The sequence below is a fragment of the Tetrao urogallus genome (genome assembly GCF_951394365.1).
Source record: "Tetrao urogallus genome assembly, chromosome: 2".
Taxonomy (NCBI): domain Eukaryota; kingdom Metazoa; phylum Chordata; class Aves; order Galliformes; family Phasianidae; genus Tetrao; species Tetrao urogallus.
In genome coordinates, this window is record NC_136814.1 from 65,830,398 (window position 1) to 65,856,272 (window position 25,875).

General features: G+C 34.4%; 1 protein-coding gene across 1 annotated transcript in view; it reads left to right on the forward strand.

Moving 5' to 3' along the window:
* Positions 1-25,875, forward strand: part of AK9 (adenylate kinase 9) — a gene marked incomplete at both ends in the record, with an annotated part of 56,680 nt that overhangs the window by 11,415 nt on the left and 19,390 nt on the right. The window contains 16 exons of the mRNA XM_079532590.1: positions 143-316; positions 744-869; positions 1,250-1,324; positions 2,687-2,785; positions 3,980-4,119; positions 4,201-4,381; positions 4,825-4,984; positions 6,393-6,526; positions 7,190-7,346; positions 11,295-11,403; positions 11,758-11,831; positions 17,226-17,330; positions 21,003-21,209; positions 22,715-22,836; positions 23,802-24,014; positions 24,624-24,884. Of these exons, the coding sequence (XP_079388716.1) occupies positions 143-316; positions 744-869; positions 1,250-1,324; positions 2,687-2,785; positions 3,980-4,119; positions 4,201-4,381; positions 4,825-4,984; positions 6,393-6,526; positions 7,190-7,346; positions 11,295-11,403; positions 11,758-11,831; positions 17,226-17,330; positions 21,003-21,209; positions 22,715-22,836; positions 23,802-24,014; positions 24,624-24,884 (2,337 nt within the window). The remainder of the gene's footprint in view (positions 1-142; positions 317-743; positions 870-1,249; positions 1,325-2,686; positions 2,786-3,979; positions 4,120-4,200; positions 4,382-4,824; positions 4,985-6,392; positions 6,527-7,189; positions 7,347-11,294; positions 11,404-11,757; positions 11,832-17,225; positions 17,331-21,002; positions 21,210-22,714; positions 22,837-23,801; positions 24,015-24,623; positions 24,885-25,875) is intronic.

Sequence of the window (25,875 nt, forward strand, 5' to 3'; positions counted from 1 at the left end):
CTTAGAAGGTGTTAGAGAAGAAGTTTAAGAATTCAAATATTTGCCAAAGAGTTTCCCATTCCCCATATTCTTCAGGTTTAGGAAGCATAATATGATTATAGCAGTACACTAAATACATTTCCTTTTACATATTCCTTGGTAGTGTTCAGACTATGACTTATGCCAAAGAATATCAGGACAAAGGCAACGCCCTGATTCAGGGCAAGTATATCAGAGGAACCAGTGGGATCCTAATCTTATAGAAAAACAAAAGAAAAATAGTGATCAGCTTGAAGAGGAGAATGAAGAAGTTGAAGTTGAAGAGATGGAAGAAGAGGTAAGTAATAATAATTTCTAAAGAGTGTAAAGTATTAAAATGTACTGCAGATAAAGCAGAAATTCCGACATTCTAAAATATCACCATACTAGATCATGAACTAATTTTGCTGAGTTCTAATCTTAATTCAGTTTCTGTACTTCTTTAAGCAATGTGGAGTAATTAAAATTAAATTGATAGGTTAATAAAATTAAAATTAAAATGATAGGTTTAAATAACAGCAAATGCTGATTAATGTATAGCTCAACCTAGAGTCAGTCTTGAACTTAAAAGTCACTGAAGTGTTTCTTGCCCTAAGTTGAAAGGTTGGATCACTCACTGAAGTACTCCAGAGAATTATTATATTTACTTCTGGTTGTAGACAAAATTTAGTTTGGTACATTATTTCATTTCTTTACATTGAAGTATTTAACTTTTGCTTCCTCAGATTGTGCAAGATTCACTTACAATGCCAGAAACGATTCATCAGTTAGTGCAAAGGCCTGAAGATATGCTTGAAAATATAAAGGAAAGAGTTTGCTTGTATAAGGATACAATGCTTCGTTCTTCAGAAGTAAGGAAAAAAACCAAAACATCAGGATGATGCTTAACCAAAGACTGTTTAAAATATCATACAATACTTTCAGTTTTTGTTTGTTTGTTTGTTTGTTTGTTTTTATTTGAGACATTTCATGGAGGTGAGCACAAGGCATGCTACAACATTTCCCCAAGTTCTGAAATACATACTGAAATCAATAGTACAAAATTTTCATATCAGATTGTTGATTTTATTCTGGAATCCTGAGATTTTTTAAGACATCAGTTCAATGAATCTTGATTTTACTGAAATCCCCAGTAGTTCAAGCTTGGATACTTACAGGAACAAATTGAGCTTCAGTGTGATTATCTGGTTAACTGTACTCAGATGATGAATGTGTCTTTGTTCTTAAACAGGATTTGATGGCTGAACAGGATTCACAGAATCTTATTGAACTGGATGGAAATCAGGAACCAGATGAACTTCTTGCTGTAAGTAAGCTATGTACCAACTTTATCAATTTCCACTAGCAATTAATTTCTCATTTCTGTGGATTGCTTGCTTCCGTAAGATGTTAACAAATTCTTAAGTTCAGCATAAAACTCACTTAATTATTATTAAAAAGCATCACTTTTGAAATGTGTACTTCTATTGCTCTGTAAAACAACTATACAATTTGCAGAGCTCCAGGCTTTCATGTATGGTACAGGGCAATATTTTCAGGTAGACCACAAACACTTTTATCCTTCTCTTGTTAATGCTTTATAGCTTGTATTAGTCTCAAGAATAATTACAAGCATGTGAAATTAAAACATTTTTGGTATGATACACTTACAGAACTGGCTTAACGTGCTGGTCTCTGAAATGATGACAGAATTTTTATGATCTTGGATACTGCTTTACAGTGTTTTACAGTGCTTTACAGACTTCCATTATTTTCCCTTTGACAGTTCTGCTGAGTCTTTGTATTCAGATTCTTAGCTTTTAACTCAGGAACTTATTCTCCCTATTAAAAATTACAATGATAAAATTTGATGATAAATAATCTTATCGCGTGCCGCAGCTGTAAGAGTTGCTTTAAATATGAATCTAAAATACAGAGTTGAAAATGAAGGGAGAGATTGTCTTTGACAGTGTAGAAGGTGAGCTGTTCATGTACATTCTCCTCTCCTGTTCGAAATGAATTAAGTGAAGTTTTGTATTTAAATTTATGCTTGACCATGTCCTATGTCCTATGGATCATACAGAAAAGAAAAAAAAAATCACATTCATTTGCACAGCCAGTATATGAAATTTCATCATATATGATTTGAGAACATCACAACCAAAGGTTTATATAAAATGCAATGAAGTTGTTTAATGCTTTCCAATTATTTTACCTGTGAATAAGGCAAAAACTATTATGGAACTATTCCATGCAGGACAAAATCAGGTTTTTCATTTCAAGAACTCTTGCATTCCAGCAAGATTATATTTAGGAAATATTTCAATTAAATTAATTATCATTTGGTTCTCATTAGCAGGCAGGATTAAGTATCTTTTTAAATACATTACCCAAAGTTGTATTATTTTCAACTGTGCATAATATTCTGGATGCCTAAATTAAGCATTTAAAATTATTTAATTAATTAAAATTACTTAAAATTCAGCATTTTCCACTGCCTATACTCAAATTTGTAAAAGTTTATTAGAGCTCTTCTGAATAACTATCAGTGCTCCAAGCTAGAAATCGGATCTCGGTGTATAGGTGGCCATTACATAAATAATAAGTTGCAATTTAAAAAATACTTCAGGGATCCTTTCAGATCACAAAGGCAGTTTTGACTGGTGCTGAGTCAGTTATTTCTTTTCAGTCAGTAGTAATTCGACTTCAGTCAATGGGTGTTCGAAATGGAGCTCCTATAATTAGGCTTCAGAGTCGGCAAGAAGAAATGCTGGAAGGACTGGAAAATGTAAGTGTGTTTTTCTGAAATGTGATTGATTGCAATAAATATTAAAATAGTTTTTATTTTCTGTGGTGAACTTACACTATAACATCTTTGTTTCATTGCAACCAGTTTGTTCTGCCATGCAATAAGGGCATATTTTGCAGCTTCACAATCTAGAAATGCAAATTTAAGATAATTGTGGAGTTGAAATCCACCTAAAACTTTGAAAAAAGATCTGCAATTAATAAAAATAAGTTAGGTGATCTTAATTACATTTTTGAACAAAATATTCGTTTCAGGAATGAAGGAAGAATAATTTGTTTGAAGAAAATAAACAATCAATTTTATCTCTTTTAGATTAAATACATTCTATGTTAATCATTTATCATATCACCTTTGTCTGAAACGTCGCCAGTTCTGCTGCATTCTTTTTGAGATTTGAATAATAGAATGCACATAGCAATAAAGAGGAGAGCAGGATTTATGTAGTAAAAGATGTACCTAAATGTTTTATTCTCTTTCCTAAACATTCAGTTTGTTTTTCTGTTTGCTGTTGGGCATTGATCAAATAGTGTGTATTGTATTGTAACTTCAAGATCTATTCTTGAGCAATAAGAGTCAATAACAGCTCATTATTTTCTATGTAAAACTGTATTTTAATTCCCAGCTTCATAGATTCTGAAGGCTCTTCAGCAGTTCTTCATAGCCAGCACTTGTCTGTACTATTCTGGGTAAATTAAAGTAAACAGAAACTTTAGAACTCACTCACTATTTGCCTCCTTTAATAGATCTATTACATTTAATCTTATCACATTATGTTTCTGTGTCATTAAAAGGAATATTTTGGTCTTGCTATTCCCTTATTTTGGTCCTTTCTTCATCCCTTTTAGAAGAAAGCTTGGCCATTTTCTGTCTTCATCAATAAATGGCTTATTCGTACCTCTTTATCTTTTTAAACTTCTGGAAATAATTATTGAAGCCTACAGGAACTATTTTAAGTACTTTTTGATGAAACAAAATTTAAAACCTGAATAGTTTATCCTTAAAGTCACACTACGATTCTGATATATGTATATCTTTTTAAAGCATGATTTAATTTTCTGTTTAGATTTGCTTGCTCTCCAGTAAAGTACTGCATAAAGTTAATTTTCATACAACAAGGCCCACATCACTTCAGGCAAAAATTGCATATGCACTTATTTCTGTTTTAATAAACAGGATGAGCTTTTCCGTGTTCTGTCATCATTCAAGCTAATAGCACCCAGATACCGATGGCGTAGAAGCAGGTGGGGACAAGTATGTCCTGTGGCTCTAAAGAAGGGTGATGTTGTAATGGGAATGCCAGATTTGGCTGTCAGGTGAGTGGAATTTGACACTTACTTTTATTTCTGTTTTTTAAGACAGCTGTCTAAATTTGTTTTCTTCTCTTCCGTTTGAAGTTTTCTAGGTAAAATGTACACGCTGTCATCCCCAGAGGCACTGAAAACATTTATGTTGAATCCACGCCCTTACTTGTTACCACCAATGCCAATGCCTCCTTGTAAAGTTCTAGTATTTGGTCCTCCAGTGTCAGGGAGAACCACTATTTGTAATCTAATTGCAAGCAAATACAAAGGAAAGGTAGGTTTATATATGTTTTATGTAACACGAGTATCAGCTGAGATTTAGGAGTCTGTTAAATACATTCTTCTTTTTGTTGTGTCATTAACATAAATACAGCAAACATTAGCAAACATACTGCAAGCAGACATATTATGCAAATGGTGATTCAGTGAAATTCATTTACAAAAAGTACATATTTTTCTCGTCAGTGTCACACAAATATTTGTCAGTTATTTATCTGAGCAAAAGAATACTATGAATATATAGACATGTATAAATTAATTCAATGTAATCACAAATTAGAAAATATATTATGCACACATGAAGAACCCACTTAAATTACATGTAAATTTTTCTGAAATTTGCAGAGTTTTTCCAAATTCCTTTCACTGTATAGTTGGTGGGTCCAATCTTGTATGTGTCTTCTGTACTATTTATATTTTTTCAAATAATTTCCCTAGGTTCTTGATATGGCTGAACTCATTCAATCTCATGTGGAAGAATTAAGAGAAAAAAACATTGAGCAAATACGAAGGGATGCAATAGAAAAGGCTGTAACAGCAGTGAAAAAGAGGTTTGAAGAGGGGAGCAGTACAGAAGAATCTGCTGTCATCCCAGAAGGTAAAAAGTAAATGCTAGCTATTCTAAGCATGCTATTCCATGTCGTCACAGTGTCTTGCCAATTAAAAAATGAAAGATAATCTTGTTCTCCTCACTTACACTTGTAGGACTATTTCAAATTTTTTTCCTTCTTGCTTATTTTGAGAAGCCTAAAAAGAAATTATTAATTTTGTCATATCTAGATTAGTTAACTTAGTAGTACATTATTAGTGTAACGAAAAAAAAAGCCAGTAACTTTTGTAGGGGCTAAGTAAGTGATCTGATAATAAGTTTGGCATTTTCATTTACATTTTGTCTTTTTATAGCATAAGAACATTGGAAACTGTTTGATTGATAAGGGAATAGGTGTACAGCCACACACACACACACACACAAAACATCTAAATTAAGAGAGGACTGAAATTAAGAATGTGAACTTTTGTCCCTTTAATGTGAGAAACTTAAAAGCATGCTGAGTTTTAATTATGTTGTTGAAATATAGTAAAACAAATGATTTTAAACATGACATGGTTTATATATACTGGGTTTTATTTTCGTACAAATGAGACTGACATCTCATCTGAAGCAAGGAAGGTTTATTAGGTAGATCCAATTAATGGATGTTGATTTAAAATATTTATAAGGATCTAAAATGGAAATGAAATAAACGTGCAATATGAGGTTATTTTTACAAATTTGTCTTTTTAAAGAAAAACAATTGTTCCTTCAGTCATGCTTTTCTTTTGACTTTTATGTGCTTTAACAGGAAAAGATATAAAAGGTTACTGAAGAAATATCAATTTCTTTGCATGGAGAAACAGAGTTTAGTATCTTTAGCAATGATAAGGGTAAAATCTGTTCTTTTCTTATGGTTGGTTGGGTTTTGTGGATTTTGTTTGTTTTCAGTTTGGAAACACTTAGAAAGATATTGTCTCTTTCACAGGGAGCTGGTAACTTGAAAAAAACTCCACACAAATTAAAGCAGCAAAAACAACATGTAAAGTTGTGCATGTAAAAACAACAATACAATCACTGAAAAATATTGACATCATTACAGGGAGTAAATATGACTTTTTTTTCTGATTGTTAAAAAATTTCAACAATTGCAGTCCATTGTTTCAGCCATTAATAACAAAATATGAATCCAATATGAATATTGATATACTGACTTGAATTATGATTTGTATCAATTTTTTTTTGAACAGGAGAATTATTTTAAAAGATCCTATAACTTATCATTATAGGACATCCCCCAGAAATGCTTCCAGAGAGACTATTTGATTCTTTTACAATACTATTCTGTAATATTGCTTACAGTGACTGCTACGCTGTACTGATGCTGTGATTGCATTTCATTGCCAAGTAGTTCTTCCTGATCAGAGGAGAAATATGAAAATTGTGAAGTGCTTTAAAAAATCTGTTTTGTTAGAAATGTCGGAGTTAACTGCTGACCACCCAGAAGTTCAAGCGGTGGTGGAAGAAGCTGTGAAAAGGGCATCAAAATCTGAAGTGACGTTGTCACCTGAAATACATGCAGAAATACTGGAGAGAGCTATTGCAGAGGTAAAACTACAAGTGCTACACAGGAAAGCACTTTCTTTGTAAGAGGAGTCTGTAATATTTTAGACATTATTAATATATATTCTTAATTTTATAATTTGTAAGATTGGTCACATAGTCTGAAAGCTTATATTGAGTTGATTAGAGATTGAGTAAGAGCATGACAGTCAAATCTATTGAAGGCTAGTATAAAAATAATATGTATGTATTAGCCTATATCTTGTAAAGTTTCTGGGCTATAAGCTGTCATAGACTGGGAGAATTTTCTCAGGGAAGTATCACAGTATACTTACCCCATTCTTACTTATTTAGTCACTGTCTAAGATCTCAACATCAGACAAAGTGTTTGAAAATAATTTCATTTGGAGGTTCTCCTAGAATCTTGAATAGGTTTAAATTCGTGCACTAGCTTGTATGTCTTGAAATTGGAACCTAAACTGTTTATAGGTAACCCTAGAAAATGATTGAACATCCATCTGTCTTTGTTTAAAATGTTTTTATTGAACTCATATATATGAAGTTATAAATGTCTTTTTATTGACATGATGTTACTAATAAACTAAGAGTGATAACATTTAGGAAGTCATTTGTATTGTACAGTCTTCTGAAAGATCTCACAGTCTGTATTAGCCTTCTTCTGTTACTGAACTTGACATTTTATAACAGCTTATGAAGAAGAATAAAGACAGGTTTCCTGGTGCTCCAGAAAAAGGAGGATGGGTAGTGGATAACTATCCTCTCTCAGAAGGTCACTGGTCAGCTTTGTCAGAAAGAGGACTTCTGCCTGACACTGTTGTCTGTCTTAAGGATACAGAAAATGATGGTTAGTAAATGCACACTTATGAAACTTAACCTTTTTTCTGTGTTGGTATTTGTACATAAAGCACATTTTCAATTAAAAAATGGTAATTGTGGCCCATTTATGAAGTTTTGGAATCTACCTCAGATTTCTTACAATTTAGATTAAGAGAACTAACAGAATTAAACCAGAAATACTTTATAAAAGCAGTATTCTTCTACATACAAATCTGTTTAAAATCAGCACTACTAGTAAGTAGCACTGGACTCTCACAGACTTTCTGTTGCAGACTTTTGTATTCTCTGTCTGACTGGCCATCAGTTTGTAATGTGACTTTAGCCACATTTCTCTGTGCTTTCCTTACCCTGCTTGTAAAAATTGATTATGGGTTACAAACTTCCTCTGCTTAAGAGAAAAGTGGGGAGTACTTATATGCAGGCGTACCTTGTTCTACATCCTGATGACAAAAACAACTGAGGAACTTCCTACCCAGCTTGATACAATTGCTTAATATCCATGAATTGAGATGAAGAGATTTTACTTTTAAGGTTTCAAGCAAGAAGGAAGGTTGCTATCACATGTGAAAAACTAAACAGTTTCATGTATTATTATAAGTTTCGCTTGCTAAATCATGTTTTAATGGATTGATTTATATCACACAGCAAGTTTCATTGCACAGTGACAATTTCTATAATCATTACTTGCTCAACCCAATCCATTATCAAAATGCCTTTCAGTAGTAAGAACTGCTCTTTAAGAAAGGCATGTCTCCACCTACTTAGTGTACAGCTAGATGTGAGAATTGGTCCAGAGAGCCTTTCAATCCCTTGTCCCTGAACAAATCAAGCGTATACAATTTCTTCATCTTATCTTCACAACTCAGCTACAGTACCCAAATGACTTGTGAAATGTTATAACTTCTTAAACATCTTAACTGTAGCAGAAATGCTAAGTCATGGATTAAAACAGTGATTGAGCACCTGTTGGAAGGAGCCAACCCAAAGGAGCTCAAGTATATGCAATGAACCTGAGTGACCAGGAGGGGTGGAGCCAGTATCCACCCCTTCCCAGACCTCATTTAAGGGTTGACAGTGGAGTTAAGGGTGTCTTGTTGGAGATCTTTGCCTACTTGAGGTATTTTGAAGGTAAGCTTGTACTTACTAAATACAGACTTAAACAAGAACGTTCTAGGTCCTCTGTATGCCAGCAAATCCTATTTGCTGTTGCTTTTACTCGAGAACTGCTCAGAGGGAACTTCAGGATGTATTACCCTTTGCTTGATCTTTGCTTCCTGGAAATTTCAAAAATGGTAGAACAACTACGAATGTAGTTTCTATGATGCTGTGCGTTGTCCTTTCTTTCAATGTCAAAAAAGCACCTTAATTTATGTAGCTGTCATGAAGTAATCTAATGTTAATATTTACAATAACAAGCAGAACAACACGATGTAATGTTAACAGCATGTATGATTAGTTAATACTAAACTGCAAACAGCAGTACAGTTTTAACCTTTTCTGTGGGGAAAACTGAGGTGGGATAGATGCTTTTGAAATTATTAACTCGTTCTCCACTTCTCAGAATTGAACCATTTAATGTATTAACTAGGTAAACTAGAAGATTCACTAATAGTCATTATTCTACATCAGAGATTTTAGGAGTAAATAACTCATCTTGGAAACCATATTGATACCAGTCAATAATAGTTGCCCTTCTATTTACCTTTTAGGAAGGGCAGACTTGCGGTCCATTGCAGAGGCTTTCAAATGAAATGTAGATCTCTTTAGGGCTTTTGAAGTGTTTTTTTTTTTTTTTTTTTTTTTTTTTTTTTTTTTTTTTCCCCCCCTGCTATTGCCACTAGCTCTCAAAATTTAACTCTAGATTCTGTATTTTACACGATCTTTGTTTATTGTACTTTATTTCTGTGCTTTACATTCAAGCAAGCCATGACCTTCTGTTTCTCCACTCAGATAGTTGGCAGATTCTTTAAAACCTAAGTATAATCCTTCCCATCTAGAAGTGAGACATTAAAATTCAAAATTTATGCTCGCAACTCTGATGTTACCTGTTTGAACTAACACTGCTATAGTTTTTATATCACATAGCAATAAAGACTGCTTTCTTAATTGGTTGTATGTTCCATTTGGTTGTACGTTTCAGTAGATTTTAAGCTTGGAAGGAAATCTATCATTCAATTATTGAGTTGATAGTGAAACTATAGACTAATTTCATACCTGGAACTGTATCAGACTTTTATATAAATCATTGTTAGTTTTATTTTTCCTCAAAGTTTCATTCAGGGGTGAGAGGAAATGAATTAATTTTAAATGATAAAAGTTATATTTTTACTGTCTCAGCTTGAAACAAGCAATGTGCAAATTGAATACAAGACATACTATCTGTAGTCTACCATAACAATTCAAAGTGAAATGCAATACTTGCATAGCAGACTCCAGATTGCATTAAAACAGGACACTGCAAGAATACTGTTCTATCAACCAGAAGCAGGTCAGCTGTCTAAGAACCTGTTCTGTTAGCAAGCTTATTTCTGGTTAATACCAGTGGTAGGTATTCCTAGATCAGCCACTTGAAACATAGCTAACTTATTATCAGTTATTGTAAAGGCTTATTAGCTACTTGCTCCATTTTATCAAGTAATTCTGAAATAATTTATCAGCTATAATAATATTTTTCCTTTGAGTGAGGGACAACATATGCTGGTATCCAAAGAACAGCAAATGGTTGAAATTCTAGACTCATAAATAGTACAGTAATTACGATTCCTGTAGATGTCCATATGTCCATAACATATGGAATAATTAATACTGCTTGGCACTGCTGCTATTCATAACACTTTGAGAAAACACAAGGTTGGGGAAGTGTATGCCTGGGCCACCAGGTAAGGCCACTGAAAGCTCTTGTGTTTGGTTTTTTTTTTTTTTTTTTTTTTTTTTTTAGCACTATTCAGGCAGATTTACCTCAATATGAGTTTTCAAACTACATTTTGAAAATGCCCTTTACTCACCCTCCATTTTCTGAAGTTATATTTAATTGAAATAATCAATTTTGTGTAATGCCATTCACATGAAATTATCATCTGCTTCAAATGGATGCAGACTCAATGTTCCTAACAGTTAAATAACTCAAACTTTCTTAAAAATTCATATTTTTCTTTACTTGAATTGAGAACAATGAAAACATGAGATATGGAAGCAATGAGTAAGGTGAAAGACCCAAGTTCATTATATCTGCTATATGACTTGTCTGAAAATTTTTGCTTATACCTATGTTCTCTTGAATTCAGCTACTTTGTTTTTTTTTTTCACTGGGTTGACATCTTGATTTGATTCTCACTTCTTTCTGTCACTGAATAATAATGTAGTACTGGAGTTTATATTTTCTGCAGTATTTTGAGTCACTACTTTGTAAAAGTGCTCCCTGCGGTAACCTAAATTAGCATAGCTGAACTGATTGAAAGGAATTTCAGCCACACAGCCATCAATCACAAATCTATTTGCCAAAGAGCAAACAGTAGAGCTCCTGGTATGAGCAGCATATTCTTCCTTTCTGTCAACCAGCTTTAGTGGTATATGTATGTGTAATCTTTGTATCTTTATTTGAATGTTTTTCATTTGTTTCTTCATAGTTTCCTTTGTACGCAAACAAAATAAAACAAAATAAATGCCAGAGTAATGAATGATACATGGAAGTATAAGATAAATCTTCTCAGTGCTCTATTCCCTTACAATCTTAATCATAACTATTTTGTATCCCAGACTCATTTTATTAGATGCTTGAAATTGAAAACAAAGCTCTAACACCTTAGGAAGCAGAATTATAATATTTCACTGGTGTGTATACTTTTTCCAGGCTTTAAAAAGAAGTCATAGAGTTGTTTATCATTTTTATAGATCAAAGAATTTCAGGCTGGTACAGCTACATACAATTAATTATTGTTATATAATTCTATTGCAGGAGGCTGTATATTACACAGAACATACCTAGCAAATAAGGATGAAATTAATTCTAAGATCTTGAGAAGACTAGCAGATGAAGCATTAAAAAAGGAAGAAGAAGAGGAAAGGTAAAATACTCAGTCTTGGAACATTTGAAATTACTACAAGAAAATTCCAGCCTTGCTTTGTATTAAAAGTATCAGTGCATTTATTGATCAACACAAGTGCACTAAAAAAGTATATTAAGTATAGTTCTGGTGGATATGTAATAATCAAGTATGGGTTAACTTTGAGAGATATCTTTTTAGATTAATACCTACATGGCAAAAGATTGGTTTGCTAAATTCAGTTTCATCAGCCTTTTTGTTACAATGGTACAGTAACATTTTAGATTTTTAGATTTGATTTTTATTTTATTTTTTTGTTTTATTTTATTTTTATTCAGTAATCTTTGTGTAAGTCTAAGATTAATAATCTTTCACTTATGGAAGGGAAATGCAGGAAATGCTGGCACCAGAGGAAGAAAAGCAGTCTCAAGAGGATGCTGAGGAGAAAGGTGAAAGCATTTATCACTTGACTTTGTCTGTGTTTCAAATGATTGAGCAAATTCATATTCATGCAGATCTTACGGGTTTGATTTTTATTTTACATTCAGCAGCTAGAAAAATTATTTTGTATTGCTATCTGTAGATGCTTCGCTAATTTGGGCACTCATTTTTATGTAATGTTCTTAATGGATGCTGCAGAATAGAGATGTATATTAAATCAATCAGCACAGTTATCTTTCAATAAATCTGAAGGGTAGAACTCCATCTCCTGTCTAGTAACTTATTCTAAGTAGGTTATTAATTATCTTCATACTTCAAACTCAAAATCTGTATTAGTTAGAAAACATTGTTAGAATTTAGCAAACAGCTCATCAGAAAATGGTGAAATGTGCTAGCCTCCAGAAAGCTCAGCCTGAAGCAGTAAAAGGGGAACTGAAATTATTTCAGTAGTGGGTCTGTTAGCATGTGTTAAGAATTGCTCAATCCAGTAGCAACATATGTTACAAATTGCCAAATTCAATAAGGCGCTATAGGTGAGGCTGCTGAGCTCCATGTCCCCAGGTCCAGCTAGAAATGAGTCTGAGTACCTATTCCCAATCTCCTTTTCATCCCCTTCTCATCTTATCCATGCTTGTTCTTCCCCAGTCTGCTTTGATCCCTTTTTCTTGCTTTTGTGCTCTTTTGAAATACCCCACATAACATTATGAGTCTCAGAATCTTGAACTGATGTTCTTAGTATTTCCTAATGAATCTCACTCCCCTGTAAGGAGTATCACAGAACCATGGAATGGCTTAGGTTGGAGGGAACCTTAAGGATCATCCACTCCCACCCCCCTGCCTTGGTCAGGGTTACCATCCCCCAGCTCAGGCTGCCCAGGGCCCCATCCAATGTGACCTCTAGCCTCACAACTTCTCTGGGCAGTCTGTGCCAACATCTCACTACCCTCTGCTAAAGCATTGCTTCCTAACATCTAACCTAAACCTACTCTTTTAGTTTAAAGCCATTTCCCCTTGTCCTGTCACTATCAGGTGGTTTAAAATATTGGTCCTCCTCCTGCTTGTAGTCTCCCTCTCTTAGCCAGGAAGAGCCTCTCTGGTTGAACTGCCTATTGGGTCTTATGCCCAGACAATGCCTTCATCATCTTCTTCCAATGACCCTGAGGGAAGCTGAGTTGGGGTTATGTTTGTTCTGATTAATAATCAGTTTTCCCCAGTCTCTTTATCATTCCTCCACTCATTTGTGCTTATGGAAATTAGCTTTCCATAACGTAACCTAACTATTAAGAAAGGGGAAAAAAAAAAAAAAAAAAAAAGGAAAGAAATGAAGTTCCTAGTAATTTATTGTTTTGAGTATAGACTTTCTATTTTTACTACTTTTTGTATTGAGCAGAGCTACACATTTTTGTTTTGCCATTCATTATTTCTATAAATTTTCTTCTTTATACGAGAATTATGCTATGCTTTGTTTCTAATAATGAGAATATAATTGTCCTGGTCAAGAATGAGTACTGTGTGAGGAATGAGATTTCGGAGGCAGGTTAACTGTCACAAACAAGGTGGATTTTTGGCATGCAGACAATTGTCAGTCAGGTTAAAATTTAGAGTTAATTCTGTTTAGTGTCAGTGCTTTTTGACTTCAGTAGTTAAAATAAATAAATAAATAAAAACTTGCAAGATTGAACTTTCCTTTTTGCCTTCTTTAATCACTGCCAACTTCTTTAGGAGAATGTTTTTGTCAGATTTGAATCTGCTGTCAAGATGAAATTCCATGCACAAGCATCTGCTTCCATGTTAAGAATGAGACTGGAGACTTAAGAGGATTTTCTTTCTCTGCTGTGATGTCCCTAGTAGACTAAATTATCACCAGAGCTGGATCTGGAATCAAAGCTGAAGTGTATGCTAGAATTTTTTATCTTCCTTTCAAGTAATATATACTGGTTTGGGACAAAAGTGATTACGACCAAACTTCTGTATTGTCAGTACATCTCATATACTTGTTCTTTCTTTATCCAGTCTGGCATTTATTTTACTTATTGTCAATGGTTTTTAATATATAAACAAGGACTAATGCTAAATATACTGAAGTTAATAGCTTTTAATTTTTAATTATGTAGCAATTTACTTACTCTCTGCCAAAGTACTTTAGCTTTTTAGGGTTCTTTCAGTTGAATATGAATTTAAAAAGATTTCTACTATGTAACTTACAGTAATTTCCATAAAAACAGCTCTTCCTCAGAGTGAATGGATTTAAAGTATTAAATATAAAGAGTCCTAAAGGGTTCCTATATTGTCTCAAACAACAGAGTTCAGCTTAGTTTTAATATAAAATTTATTTAGAGCTGTGCACATCAAAACAAATTATTAATGATAGAAGTAATTTATTAATGATAGAAGTAATAACATAATAGTGCTATCAACATGTGATAAGTCCTTGACCAGAGAAAATCATGTTTTTGTACAACTGCAGTTGATTTCAGTAATCAAACACTGACTCACCAAAGCACTTCAGTCCTGTTGCTCTTAGCCTAACATCTTTTATTTCACATGTAGTGCCATCAGCACATTGACTGCAGCTTTTCTCCCATGTGACATGTCTTTATATAAGTATAAATGAATTATATACAGTTGTTTTTTGTGGCAATTATGGTATAAAAATGAGAATTAGAAAAAACCTACTCTGCAGCTGCAATTGTGCCCTTTGGATGTCATGTAAGTGTGTATTTCAGTAATTTCAATCTTTGTAACATCAGCAGGATGTTGAATTAACTGGGATTTGCTTTAGGATTGAACATATTCAGATTTATAATACTATCTGTGTTTAAAAAGAAAAAGTAATGAGCAAGGTACTTACCTGTCTCTTAATGAGACTAAAAGTACCTAGGACTTTGTAAATTTACGAAATATATTTAAATGAGTTAGGAAGTGAAGTTCAATGCTGAAAGTGCCCATGAAGCACACGTGTGCACGCACATAGAAAATATTCAGTAACACTAGCTTGTAATGCCTAGCTGAAAACCATGGCCCCTTTTTCACATTTCATTGTTTCCAGCTTAAATTACTTTCAGGAGTTTTTATATTGTTTATACACTTTTCAGCAGCTTTGTGTGAGTATGTACCATAAGACAGCTATTAAACTTCAAGGGAATATACTTTGGGCATTGTAAAATAATTACACAGCTTCAGTAGAGGCAGAGGGATGTGGGTTCATTCCAACCTTCTGGAGATTGAATTTGTTGCACTTATTTCCTACAATGCTTTAGCAATAAAATACCCCACACAACTGATCTTGTTCATTAAAGCAAACAGTTGTCATCATTTAGGGCTTTATTTTCTGTATTTTATCATCAGCCTTGCTTTTCTGCTGGAAATTATCTTCTCATTTCCGCAGATTCCAAAGGAGCAAATTTATGCCTATGCCTCAGTCACAGCTAGAACAAACCATCAGGAAGAATTTCTGTGCTGAGGACATCTTCAAAGACTGCCTTGGCATCCTGCTCTAGGTGTCCCGGTTTGAGCAGGGGTTGAGCCAGGTGGACCTAGATGTCCCTCCTAACCTCAGCCCTTCTGTGATTCTGTACTATTGATCCATCTCTTTTCTCACCTTACAGATGGTGGAGGATTGAATCAGTGTCCATTTCTTTAGCTTTTAATTGTGTTTTTGCTTTTTAATCCTTTTGTGATATTATATTTAGTAAGACATTTTCAAAAACAACAGAAATAAGTGTAATGAAGCCTGAGCTATGTATCTGTAGCATTTTAGGATATTTTTTATCCAGTCTTTGAAGAGAAATGCTTTGTGGGTTCAGTTATAATTAAAACATTTACCAAAGGGTTGATATATGCCTTATTATACAGCCTGTAAATACATTTGCTTTGTTTCTCTTGGCTGGCTTACTTCCTGGTTAAATTTTTCTCTATCTCTAAATTGAAGCTTTTCAATAAGCATAGAGACTGAACAAGGATAATTTATTAGTCCATAGATAGAGAAATAGCAATACAGTTGTACCACCAACTTCAAAGCAAGCTGTAGTGATACTGAATTCACAGGAATTGTTTGTTCAGTCTTTGAGAAATATTCCACGCTCTTCAAAGCCACCTTCTGGTCTCCTTCATGAGCTGGACACAATTAGTCTAATCAGCATGATAACAGTGCTTTAGGTGGAGAAATTCCAGATCTTCAAGCAGAAAAGACATAAGCAACTTTTTTAATTGGATTCCAAATATCATCTTCAATTCTTAAATTTTTTCAGTCTCTTATTCAGATAAATAAAGGCTAAGAGACAGTGCAGCTGCATTCCTTCTGCATAGGAAGGAACACAAGCCTATGTGGCTTTTTTAGCATCTATGAGAAAAAAACTTTTTCTCAACTAACTTGGTATAATGTTTTGTCTATCTCTTTCTTGTTCCTGTACAGCACCAATCTTGTAAATGAAATCTCTCAAATACTCAGACACACTTTGAAAATCAGACATGCTCAATTTCTCTGCCAGTACTATTTCCAATGATGTTTCAAGGATTGTCTGTGATTAAGTTATGTATGCATGTGAGGGTTTATGTGATGTCAGCCTTAAAGTATCTTTCATTTTGCTTATACTTTTCTGCATGTCTGACAGCATCCCTGAGGATATCTAAAGGAAATAAAGAATGAGCAAAAGATTTTCTTGCATGTGCTAAAGGCTGTGGCAGTTTTTCTGCTAATTTTCTGCTAATCATGTAAGAATGTGTTTGTTTATGAGATACATGAAGTTCCCTGATACTGCGCCAGTCAAGAATTCAATTTGCCAAAAAGAGCTGAACATGAAAACAAATGCCATAATTTCAGATCTTAAAGTGCATGTCTAATGGGATTTGACTTTGGAGTAGTTTAACATATTTAGATGTACTAACGGTGTTTTGCTACCGAGGGTGTAAGCCAAACAAGGCTTGTGGAAAAACGTAATATTCTTTATTGGCCAACTCATACAATCAGAAAAATTGTACCAGCTTTCAAGGCACAAGCCCTCCTTCAAATCTGAAGCACTGTCACCCAAGAGGAGCTGTTCTGTAGCGTGTTAAGTGCCCTCTTCTGCACAGTCATGTTTATGAGTGTAGTTAGAGCACAGATCACATAGCTTATATTGAATGAAAAGTACTTTTATATGAAAGCACTGGATTACATACAATATTTCTTTGCTTTACACTTTTGTAGCATCTGATAGATGGTCTATCTTTACACAGATCAGATTGTAAAATGTTTCAGGCAGTCTGCAACACTTAAACATCAGAGGAACTAATGCATTTTTTTGCTGGTGGTCAAACGTAAATTTTGCAGTGTGATCTAAAACTATCTTTATTTCTACAGTGCCTCCATCATCCTTCAATGGTTTTGTTAAAGTTACTAATGGTTTTATTTCTTCCCACAGAATCTGCTGATGATGATGATAAGCAGCTTTCATCTGAAAGTGAACAAACATCTCAGAAACAGTCCAGTGATTCTACAGATTATAATGAAGAATCTGAAGCTACAGGTTGGTCTTATAACACATCTAGTCTCTCTTACTTGTTAGCATCATGAATTGTATGCTTTCCTTTTCTGCAAGTTTTTACTGTATTTGAAAATGGGCTGTGAATGTAATTCCTTACCTTTATCTTTTACGGAAGTTTATTATGGGTCAAGTTCAAGTTATTTTAATGTTTATAAATGCAATTAAAGTAATATTATGTACACAGTATTATCCATTTTGAATGCCAAAACAAACACACTATTTCCACTACCGTGTGCAGTCTAAATTAATTAATAAGTCTATACAGGAAACTACAGAAATAACAACATAAGGATTGCTAAACTTCCAGGTTACCATGGCCTCCAGTTTTCAGAAATCCATGGGCACTTTTACAGCATGAAGTGAAAACAGGGAAAAACGGTTAGGAAGTCACTGTCATGAAGTATGAGCAATAGAAAACTAAAGGGAAGCTGAGAGAATGAAAAAAAATACCAGGAAAGAAACAAACTGCGGTGTCCACAAAAGCTGTGTGTGATTTTAACAAATTCCAGCTCTACAGCCAATTTTCAAATTAATATAAATATCCACATTGATAAAAAATGACAAGTCCATTCCGTGCTGCAAGGAATCCTGGAAAAATGGGAATGGTTACATTTGAACTTTGGATGGGAATAATGGAAATAAGTCCTGTATTTTTCCTAATAATCCATTCTCCTGCTATCAGCGTTCTAGATTTCACATGGAGTCATGTTTTCCGCTTTTGGCAAGAGGTAAAATTCTGCTGCAATTGCCTTCTCTCAAAAAAACACTTTGAAGGTGACTCATCTTCAATAAGGACAGCTAATTTAGTATCTAAAACTATTTTAAATTTTATCTATTAGAATTTTTAGAATATATTCAAGTTCAATAAAGAAATCCAGCATAAAACATTTATCTGTAAGTAGAAAGATGTTAAATGTACACATTTTTTATGCTTTTTTTGTCACCTCAATCACTATGCTTTAGAAGAAATGGACTTAATTAGTAGACAAAACTGCTTTCTCCAAGCACCATAATTTAATACGTGCAATATAAGGCTGCCTACTTAGTGCATTTTTCTGTAATTGGCTAAAAATTATCTGGTAGCATATATTTATAAGTAATGGAAAGTCTGTATTAAGTGTATTACAGGGTCTGTTTGAAAAAGACAAAAGAAAATGCATTCATAATGAAATACATATTAGTTCCAAGGAAGGAAAGTATCAGCATTATCCTACTTTATGCCTTTCTGTTTATTTTGATAATTAAATCCTTAGCAAAGAAGGCACTCTGGCTTCTGTCTCAGCTTTGATAGGTTTGAGAGCGGTTTGGGATGGGAACTTCCTCATCTTTTTTGTTGTTGAATATGGACTGAGGGCAGAACGAGTCATATTTAATACCAGCAGAACACTGGAAGAAAAGATACATTAATGCCTCCCCTTTCCCAGCAACTTACATGGAGAATGTGGGGGCAGAGAGCCTTGGAGGATCATTTGTCTCTATGGTAACTGCACTCAGTAAGAGCAGACAAGGCAGGGAGCAACAGAGTATGAGAGACTAGAATGGATGCTTCTGTGAAAGCTCAGATTTAGGGGTGTGGAGAATTGTCTCACATCACCTCTGTTACAAAGAAAAGAAATTGACTAAGAACAGCACAGTTAGATAGACTGACACCTACTCTGCAGGAAACATGCTTGGATTTTTAGATGCAGTTATTTTTTAGACCACTACATTCTTTTAAAGATGTTTTTATTTGCTATGTTTTTTATTTCTTTAAAAATATCTTCTTAATGTAGATCACTTCTGTAAGCGGAATGTTATAACTCGTATCTCATAGCAAAGGCACAGTTGCCTTGCTTGAAAGTATTTTCAGTCTCTTTGGTCCCCAAAACTCATTTTGGAAAAAAAAAATCAAATTCCAGGGAGGCAATGTTTTTATCCTAATAAGATTCAATCTGGGATTGTCCCCGTTCCCTAGGGATGTAAATGTTTCTCTAGTTTGTTTACAGAATCACAGAATGGCCAGGGTTGGAAGGGACCTTAAGGATCATGAATCTCCAACCCCCCTGCCACATGTAGGGCCACCAACCTCCACGTCCAATGCTAAACCAGGCTGCCCAGGGCCACATCCAGTCTGGCCTTGAACACCTCCAAGGACAGGGCATCCACAGCCTCTCTGGGCAGCCTGTTCCAGTACCTCACCACTCTCTGGGTAAAGAACTTCCCCCTGATGTCTGACCTAAATCTCCCCTCCCTCAACTTGAAACCATTTCCCCTCGTCCTACACATATCAACCCTTTCAAAGAGTTGATTCCCAATCTGTTAATTCCTTGAGTATGTAACATTCACAGCTGGATAAGTTTCCTTAAGCAAGAAAACTCTCAGGCAGAGGTAATATGATTGAATTATGTCTATTAAGTAGAGAACCAAATTTAGCATGAATTGTGAGTGTTCATGAAATTAGGGTCATGTGGAAAGACCTCTATTGAGTGAATTTGTTACTGTGTTCAATATGCTGTCTCAGATGATGCCGCGTATTCATTTAAATCCATTATTCTGCCTCTATATTTTCAAAATTTCATTACCCACTCAGAACTGTAAGGTTTTCAAAGGGCAGAACTCTAAAAGATGCTCTATTGAATGCTAGATCCAGAGAAAACACGTTACTATCTTCTATAAACTACTGCTTTGAGTAGGTCCGTGGTTCACAAGGAAGCACACATGATTTCTACAGTGTGAATGTGCCAGGGATAACATGTGCAAGAAGCAGTTAGTGTAACCTAATTATGTATCCTTTACTTGTTTCTTGCTATCTATGTCCCTAATGGAATCATCATTACGTAACACATTAGTGCTGCTCAAATTTATACAGATGTCACCTGGCTATCTCTCTACCTCATTTGGAATACATCACTGCAGCCTGAAACATAATTAACTATGGCATTTGCACAACTTGTATTTTAGTGAACATAAAAAGGGAGGTAGTTTCATGTTCCTATTTAGAACCACAGAAGTAGAGAGCAGTGTCATTGCAGGGAATAACAAATGTGATGTCATGGGCATTTAGCTTAGTAAAAAGCAAATGGTCATAAACGTTTTCAAGAAAATAATTCACTTCTAATTGTGGATCAGACTATGTGAAGTCTTCAAGGTGTTTCTGCTTGAAGAGATACCCGCTTGCACCTTTGGACTAATAATCATTCAAATGGAGTGAGGGTTAGCCACTGAGATATCAGGCTAATATCTATGTACTACTCAAGCTGTAAAATGAGGAGATGAATTGCATTAATTATTCTTTGCCATAAAAGATCCACAAAAATACTTGCCTAAATGCTTATTTGTTAACTTCTTAATTAAAAACGGCTCAGTTGCAATAACGTTTTGTCATTCACATTGGAGACAGCACATCAGGAGCTGCTAGCAGTATTTAATATGGTTGCATGGGCAGGGCTGTAGCGCTGCCCCATTTAGGTGCACGGCAGCCAGGGGCATGGGGACAGCAGTAATATTTCCTTTAAGATAGTAGCTTCATTGGTAGTTTAACCAAGCATTTTTTGACCAGGCTCTATTTTGGAAAATTAAACGTGAAATTTGTGGGTTCAGCAGTTCACAAGAGAAGACTGAGAGATATTCAGTTCTAATCTGAGCATCAACTTCTGTACATGATTTGATTTTCAGAAATCATGCTGCCTGAGTTTGAAGAGAATGATTTGCTAGATATACCAGAAATGGAAACAATTAAAGAGAAGATTGACCTCTTCATGAATGACTGGCAAACAATGGAGTCAGAAATCAAGCAGTCATCCCTAGTTCAGGTTGTTGCTTTAGAGATTGCTGAGCAAACTCCAGAAAGTCTGCTTGATCAAATTATCTTGGTTATGGAAGGTAAGTAGTACTGTTTCTGTGATTTACATTTAACACACAAAGAGGGATTTTGGAGAGTTTGTATGATGAATATACTAGAGGAGAGGTTATACTGAATACTCACTTATAGGAAGTGGGAACAGAACATGCTACATTCTGTTGGTGACCTGAGAAGCACAACTGCAGCCTTTAAGGCATTCAAAGATTTGGGAATATAAATATATTTGAAATATATATATGCTATACAAATATGTACACAATTTGCTCTCTAATCATTCTGACATCGATTTGCTTAGTTACTTGCCCTATCTTTTTATACTGGGATAAGTGTATGAGAAATGGTCAGAAAGTAAATGTTTACTAATGTATGATACCTGTTGAAGTCAGTAAGACTTTCAGTGTGGTAATAATATACCCACTTACATATGTCATGTTTCAAGACTGAATTTTTACAGTCTTAATATTGTTTTGACAAGTACACTTTCTTTACGAGCTCAAATCTCCAACAATTTTGAGTACTGGATAAATAATATTAATAACACACTTTTCCTATGAATTCATGGAATTCAATGCAAGTGTAAACTAAAACATCTGTTCTGCTAACTTTAAAATAATAATTAAAAAAAACATGATTTTTTCTCAATAAATAATAAGAAAGAAACTGTTGTAAACATTAATGCCACTGTCTCCATCTATTTGCATAATACTTGTACTCAGAAAGCCCAATGACAATACTAGTTTACTTCAGTAGAGAAGTAAACCAATTTATTAGCGATTCATTTTTTGGAGGAATCAATATATTAGTAAGTGTAGGCTGCTCTAAAAGTAATGCCTCCAATTTATTTTCATGGAAACTACAACAGGTATAAAGAGCACAACAACACTATTTGATAGAGAAAGTTCTACCGACAAAACACTTTTTCAACACAGTCACCACCATTAGCTATGTGTTTTTGCTAGTGATGGAAAAAACCTGCATGCCACCCTTGTAAAAATCTGCACTAGCTGTTCATGGCCATCAGAAATATGGCTTTCATGTCACTGTCACTACCCCCGCTGCCTCGCTATGTTCACGTCCACTGTTTGGTCTCCATTAACACTCAGCAAGCATCAGTGAATGTCAGCAGGTGCAATTTTTCCTACATGGAGGAATTCAGTGGCGCACCTTTGCTTCATCTTCACTTCCATGTCAGACACCATTGTGTCAGGCTGCCCCTCTGCTGCTATCTGCCACACAGCAACAGCACATAATGGAATACTGACAGGAAGGTTCACCCTCTACTACCGTAGCACCACCACCATCCACCTCTGATGGTTTTTTTGCCAACATAACATAACAGGAGGCATTACTTTTGGAGCAGCCTCATATGCTTATTTCATATATGTGGAAAGAACATTTGTTCTTTGAATAAGAGAAACTGAATGATTTACTGCCATGTGTGTGCTTGCTTTTATGTATGAAGAGAATATGTTTTGATATAGCCAAGTGAAAAATATGAAACAGGAAACAAAATTAACCTTTTCAGAACCTTTTAAATATCATGGCTGGGAATTATCTAATGAAGACTTAGACGAGGAAGCAGAAGACCTAGCTGCTGAAGCAGAAGCTATAGAAGATAATGAAGCTGAGGAAGAGGAAAATGAAGAAGTAAGAATGCTGACTTTATCTACTTTAACTCAGTTGATTTTAACTCATTTTCAGCTTGATCTGTACCCCAGATAAATCAATTTTTGCATCTGGTTTTGTATGATCCAGTTTTAGCCTTCTTTGAGAATAAATGTAATCATGTGCTTCAAGAGGAGTTTCATTGTATTTCTCTGATCTGGCTGATAGATTTGATTCCAACGAGAAGCATAAATGCCCCATGCTAGTAGAGAGAATGCATGTTTTGTCAGGTGGCAAAGAGGGGTTTTATTAAAAAAAAAAAAACAAATGTGATCTTTAATTGCTGTCAATTAACAATGATTCTGTGAGCCTTCACATAAACTTTGGAAGAGGCAATGTAAAAACCCTCATGTTCAATCCTCTGCTTCATCTCAACTATTGATAGTTTTCAAATGCTAATTTTAATGAAATTTAAGTCCTAGATTCACCCTTATTTTCATCCTATATTTAAAGATGCCCATCCCCGCATTTAACATTACAAAATATCTGTATACTGTACAAATAGCTTTTTAGAACTTAATTTTATTGGATAAATAGATTTCATATTACCAGCTCTCACTGCCCTTTCTGAAAAGTCTACTTCCTTCTTTACATTTAGAAGCAACAAAAAGTAAGTTTCAAGAACACAACAGGAAAAGATTTTATTAGATACTCCTAACCTAATTTTAGTATTCAACAGCTGACAATGATGTTATCATTTGGAACTTTGTACGGTCATTCTTTTCTCACTAATTATCTCTCTACGTTGGACAGTTTGTTTTCTGACAGAATCCAAAAAAGGCATGTTTTTATAGACTCATGTCTATCTTGAGTTACAAGAGTTAGAATGCAGTTCTCATTCAATGCTCTGGTGACACATTCAATATTGGTCTAATTTTCTTGATCTACTTAACATAAGTAAATGACTGAATTCGAACAACTTTAAAAAATTTTCACAATCTTTTCAGGATGAAGAAAAATCTAAGGAAAAGAAAAGACACATGGGAGACACGAAACACTTCTGTCCGGTCAGTCTGAAAGAGGATTATGTCCTTTATCCAGGACTGTCTGAACATGCAGCTAAATATCGAGAAAAGATTTATTACTTTTCAAATCTTGAGTACAGAGAGAAATTTCTGAAGAACCCTGAGGAGTATGTGGCTCACAAAGAACCGTTACAGGTGAGAATCTTTAAAACTGTTTGAAGCATATAACAAATTAAAATCACTACTTTCCAGATCCATCTACAATTGTTTATCATATCTGATTTTTTTTCTATGAAATGACTTGTATATCACACAAGTACCTGAAAAAAATGAAACGCTGCTTCCTTAGTGACTTTACAGTGTATGTTCAAATTAACACATTGAATTTATGATGCAGATACAGTAGAAAAGAGAATAAGGGCACACAATAATCATGTTGTGATTTACGAATCGCAGTTATTACTACTTCTATTGTTTTAAAGTTCTTTGTTTTTTTTTTTTTAAATAGGTAGAGGAAAGGTAAAATAAATGCATGTTTACTGGAATTATCTAATTGGGATTTCGTTTTTACTTACTGGTATCATCTGCCATGGTGTACTTGTTAGCTATTTCAGAGAGCAGGCCTGCTTGGAACTGTAGAATAAGAGCTGACAAAAGTAAAATGCAAAATGATCTGTTTTTCAGACAATTTTTATAATGATATTTTGGAACTGAAAATCAGTAGGAGATGCACTGTGGAGTCCCAGTTACTATAAAATGCTCTTTTTTTTTTTTTTTTTTTTTTTTTTTTTTCTTCCCCTATAGGCTCCTCCCTTAAGGGTGTGTTTGCTGGGGACACATGGAGCAGGTAAAACTGCTTGTGCACGATGGCTAGCAGACAAATTTGGCATTTTCCATATTCAATTTAAAGAATATCTGCAAGAACTGCTCTTACCCAAAACTAAGGAGAAAATTGGTCTTGATTTTGATGAAGAACCTGAAGAAGATGATGATAAAATTGAATTACAGGAACTGCAAGACTTATCTCAGACCATAACTAAAACGGAAGATGATGAAAGCAAACAGGTAATAATCTGAATATTTTTGTGTCTGTAGGCAGCACAACTGTTTTCTGAACTGTCTAGCAGTTACCTATAAAATTCTAGTCAGATAAAAATCATTTATGTTAAACTATTTACCTGATAAAGTTTGGAAATAACAGTTCTGTTACAAATATTGACAATGCTTTTTCACTTTCTTAAGAATGTCACCAAAATTCTCCAAATCTTTTTAATAAATTATATGTAGTCTTGGTTTTTTTTTTTGTTTTTTTTTTTTGTTTTGTTTTTTTTCCATTTGTTTGTTGGTTTTTTTTTCCAAAATAGTCAAGACAATTGCTAAAAGGAAGAAAAAAAATGTCAGAATGATATGGGGAATGTGTGAAGATGCTTTTGGGAGGTCAGTTTATAACTTGCTTATCACAGCCAAAAATATGGCAAGTGTTCCTGGCACTGATGTTTATTGCTGGTTCTCAGTCAGCAGTATTTACTTATTTTTTGGCATCAAGACAGTGTTCTACACATAAAGGATGCACTTCTGTTCGTATTTTTGTCCTCATCAGCTTTTTATCTGCTGGTAAGCAACCTTCTTCGATGTATTTTTCTTTCTCAGACTCATTGTAAAGTGCTTTATGTGATGGCATGGCCAAAGCACAACTGACGTAATTACAGTTCACTATAGAAAGCTGTTCATTGGTCTGTGAATAGGGTAAAACCCTAGCAGGCAGCATCCAAGATTATTCCTCCATAAGCATTTCTCTGAGTATGATTACCAACACTATCCTGTTTTCTAGTGTTCTCCAAAATCATTTGATTTCACTTTCACTTTTTGGCTTTGGATACAAGCTAAGTGGATGTTTGATGGCTACCAGCATTGAATAACACTCTTGTAGTAGTAAATATCTAGTCATCTTAAAGACTAATTTCAGACCAGGCAATACTTTAGAAGCAAATCTATTTGTCTCCACCTTTCCCTTGTCCCATCTTCCCCTTTTCAGTTCACATGGAGCAGTTTCAGA